Below are 3,061 nucleotides of genomic sequence, written 5' to 3'. Positions count from 1 at the left end.
TTATGTCTTTAGAATTAATATATCGAGCTTTATTGTTTTTGTGGTCCATTGTGATCCTCGCTCATCACTGTGATGGTGGAACGACCGAGAGAAATGTTCCTACTACACGCGATACGTTATCCTTTCATTAGAGCGCCACAGCTGATGTGAATACACATGTCAGAGCATTAAAACCTACGTATTTTTTCCCTTACAAACAAACAATGAAACCTACGTGCAGTGACACTTTTTGTTGTGATTGTAGCGGACAATTAAGTTCGCTCGAATCACAAAAAAAAAAACGCGTCATCGCAAACCGAAACCGAAAGTTCCAAGACGTAATGGCAGTATGCCGCAGCAATAAATTCCGGTTGTGGGACGAAATAAGCCCTTGCTCTTCCACTAATTTAGAGACGCAGGCGGACACTCCAGATGCGAAGGCAAAACGTTCAAGTCACTGAGTTTTGAGTGGCTACAGATATTTAGCTCGGTCTACAGATTTTTCGGACTCTGATCTACAGATAATTTTTTTAACGTGTGGCAACACTGCAGACGCCACTGGAGGATGGAGTCGAGGAACATGACGGCGTCTCGATGTGTTGCAGGAGTGCGGCAATTTCAAGCGCGAACAGCTACAGCTCAGGTTGAAGTTTGTGAAGTTTTAAGTGAGTGTCCCTCGTAGGTAACGGATGCACCACATGCGGCCACAGTCTACACAGGTAAACGGCCGTGGTGTCCTTGTTTATTAGCGTTCGTTTGAGACTCTATTGTTCTTCCAGTCGATTCAGCCCACCGAGTTCATGAAAGTGAAATCGATCCCGGGTATGCTTGTAGGCACATTAGCGTGCGTGTGCTACTTTTAATTCGTGGTCGATTCACTGTAGTTTTCGCCTTACATGTTCCTTTAGGACTCAGAAAGTGTCTCTTTTAGCAAGCTTGGAACCATTTCTCGTCTAATGCGCTGCAGGTAAGAATGCTACGTAAATCGGAAAATTATGTAACGTTGATATGTCTATTTTTCTCAGTGTGCTTCGGCAACGGAACTTCTACTTGGCCGGTGAGTTCCAGAGGTCGGAAAACACGAAGGAACAATGAAATCGGTAGCCGTTCATAAGGCGACAAGGGACCAGAGGCTAGAGTTGCGTTGCTAGCAGGCAGGACACGAGCTAATTATACTGGTGAGTAACATCGATGATCCTTCTTATTTACATAACGTTGTGATATGGTGATCGTGATCTGTATAAACGGACGCCGTGTGGTTTGCAAACATAAATAACCACAAAGTGGTCTGGACGCAGGCATGAGCAGCTCATCTGGCACTTCACGATTTTTTACAGATGCAACGTCCAAGTGCCTACGTGTACAGATAAGGAGAGGACCCAGCACAACCACAAGCCAATAGTTCAGAATATAAACACGAGGGCTATAGCAAATTCAAGTCAACACCTATGCCATATGTATTTTGGGTAATAAAGTGATTCTATTCCACACTTTCCGGCGAAATTATTGTTATACTAGACTTGGGATGTCTACAGGGACATTCAAAGTGTTAAGGGGATATACTGAAATAGATATGTAAAATTACACTGAACGTGTAATTTTGATTGTCAGGACAGCGTCGGAGAAACGTTGTAAAGCGCTGTGTATTTTATGCTCTCACGTCGTACAATCTGGTACGTTGTATACGCCATATAAACTGCATTTCATATACGTTAAATTTACGTTGATCGGCACTTGTTAAATTAACGTGTTTTGGAGCGGACATTTGACATCATGATTTCACGTTCGCTTTCATCGTCGATTCAACATTCCTTTTGTTGATATGCAACGTTTTTTCTACGTCGAATTTACAATAGTGTGTTGACTGGGGAGAGTTTCATCACCAGCTGGGGCAGTGCGTATGCTAAATCGTGTCGTGTGAGTGTCAGATGTTTTTCACCTGGCTCCCATGATGCGACATAGCGGACCCTGGTTTATTTACTTATTTCTTCTTTTACGTGTCTGTGTGTGCGTTGCAGGTAAGGAACAGGAATGCAGAGCGAACATTGCGCAATTATGTAACCACATCACTGTCGCCCCTGCCTCGTTGCCCCCCTGTTGTATTTTTCGGCATCAATGACATTGGTCGGCATACTTAGTCGTGTCTGTCCTTTCTCCTGCAGGTTTGAACCGCCGGCCCCGCACGCCTCCTGCGCCTGCCGCCCAGGAGCCTCCAGGGAGGCACAGGTGCAGCTTCTGCGATTACTCCAGTCCCTACAAGGCTCGCACTAGGGTCCACGAGAGAACACACACCGGGGAGAAGCCCTTCGTGTGCCCAGTGTGCTCGAAAGGATTTTCGCAAAAGGTCTCCCTGGACAAACATCTGGTAGCGATCCACAAGGGCCAGAGGAACTTCGCGTGCTCCGTCTGTGGGAGCGCCTTTTCCTCCAAGGACACCCTGGACAGACATTCCAAAGAGGTGCACGAGGACCAGAGGAAGTTCACCTGCTCCATCTGCGGGTGGCCGTTCCATCGGAAGGACCAACTACGACGTCACCAGAGGGCGCACATTAAATGAGGTGGAGAGGATTAAGTCCGTGCGGGGGCTCTGAAGCCTCTCCTCTGCATCGAGGTGTCTTCTGCTGCTGACGTCATTGGAAGAACTTTTCTGATTAAGCTTCCTGTTCCTAGTATGCCTTTCGTATGGGCATCTGTCGCATGGTTATTGAAGAGTGCCCGTGTCAACTTTTCTGATTAGTATATTCAACAGTGGTTCACTGAGCACGATGCACGGTTCACAGTGAGCACGATGTTCAATATATATATTTTGTGTAATCGTTTTTACATTACTGCTTGTCACGTGCGCTCACTCGATCTCATCCCCGCTTTGTGCGCGCAATTTTGTGTCAGCATCTCAAGTTTACCTCCGGGTACTTCCGGGTACGTCCGGGTACACTAAGCCTCTAGTGAGCCGGTCAGTAAAATACTGAATTAAAAATATTGCATTCAAATTGAATGTCATTTGCATCTAAATTATGGAGAAAATAGCTGGAGCTGCACGCATAGCATGAGAGGAAGCAGAAACTAACGAATGCGAGTACCA

The 3,061-nt window shown here is 46.1% G+C and overlaps 1 protein-coding gene across 1 annotated transcript; it reads left to right on the top strand.

Annotated features, from left to right (window-relative positions):
- Window positions 1-987: 987 nt before the first annotated feature.
- LOC135376002 (zinc finger protein 2-like) lies at window positions 988-2,536 on the top strand. Its single transcript, XM_064608624.1, has 2 exons — window positions 988-1,036; window positions 2,142-2,536. Exons 1-2 carry the CDS (start codon window positions 988-990, stop codon window positions 2,534-2,536), a joined length of 444 nt encoding a protein of 147 aa, XP_064464694.1.
- The last annotated feature ends 525 nt before the right edge of the window (window positions 2,537-3,061 follow it).

This window comes from Ornithodoros turicata, unplaced genomic scaffold (assembly GCF_037126465.1).
Source record: "Ornithodoros turicata isolate Travis unplaced genomic scaffold, ASM3712646v1 ctg00000968.1, whole genome shotgun sequence".
Taxonomy (NCBI): domain Eukaryota; kingdom Metazoa; phylum Arthropoda; class Arachnida; order Ixodida; family Argasidae; genus Ornithodoros; species Ornithodoros turicata.
This window is presented reverse-complemented; position numbering and strand designations above follow the sequence as displayed.

Excerpts from the sequence above, each read along its gene's own strand:
- LOC135376002 (XM_064608624.1), top strand. The coding sequence starts at position 988 with ATGTCTATTTTTCTCAGTGTGCTTCGGCAACGGAACTTCTACTTGGCC. Across the intron at positions 1,037-2,141 it reads ACGGAACTTCTACTTGGCCG|GTTTGAACCGCCGGCCCCGC; the intron begins GTGAGTTCCAGA and ends TTTCTCCTGCAG.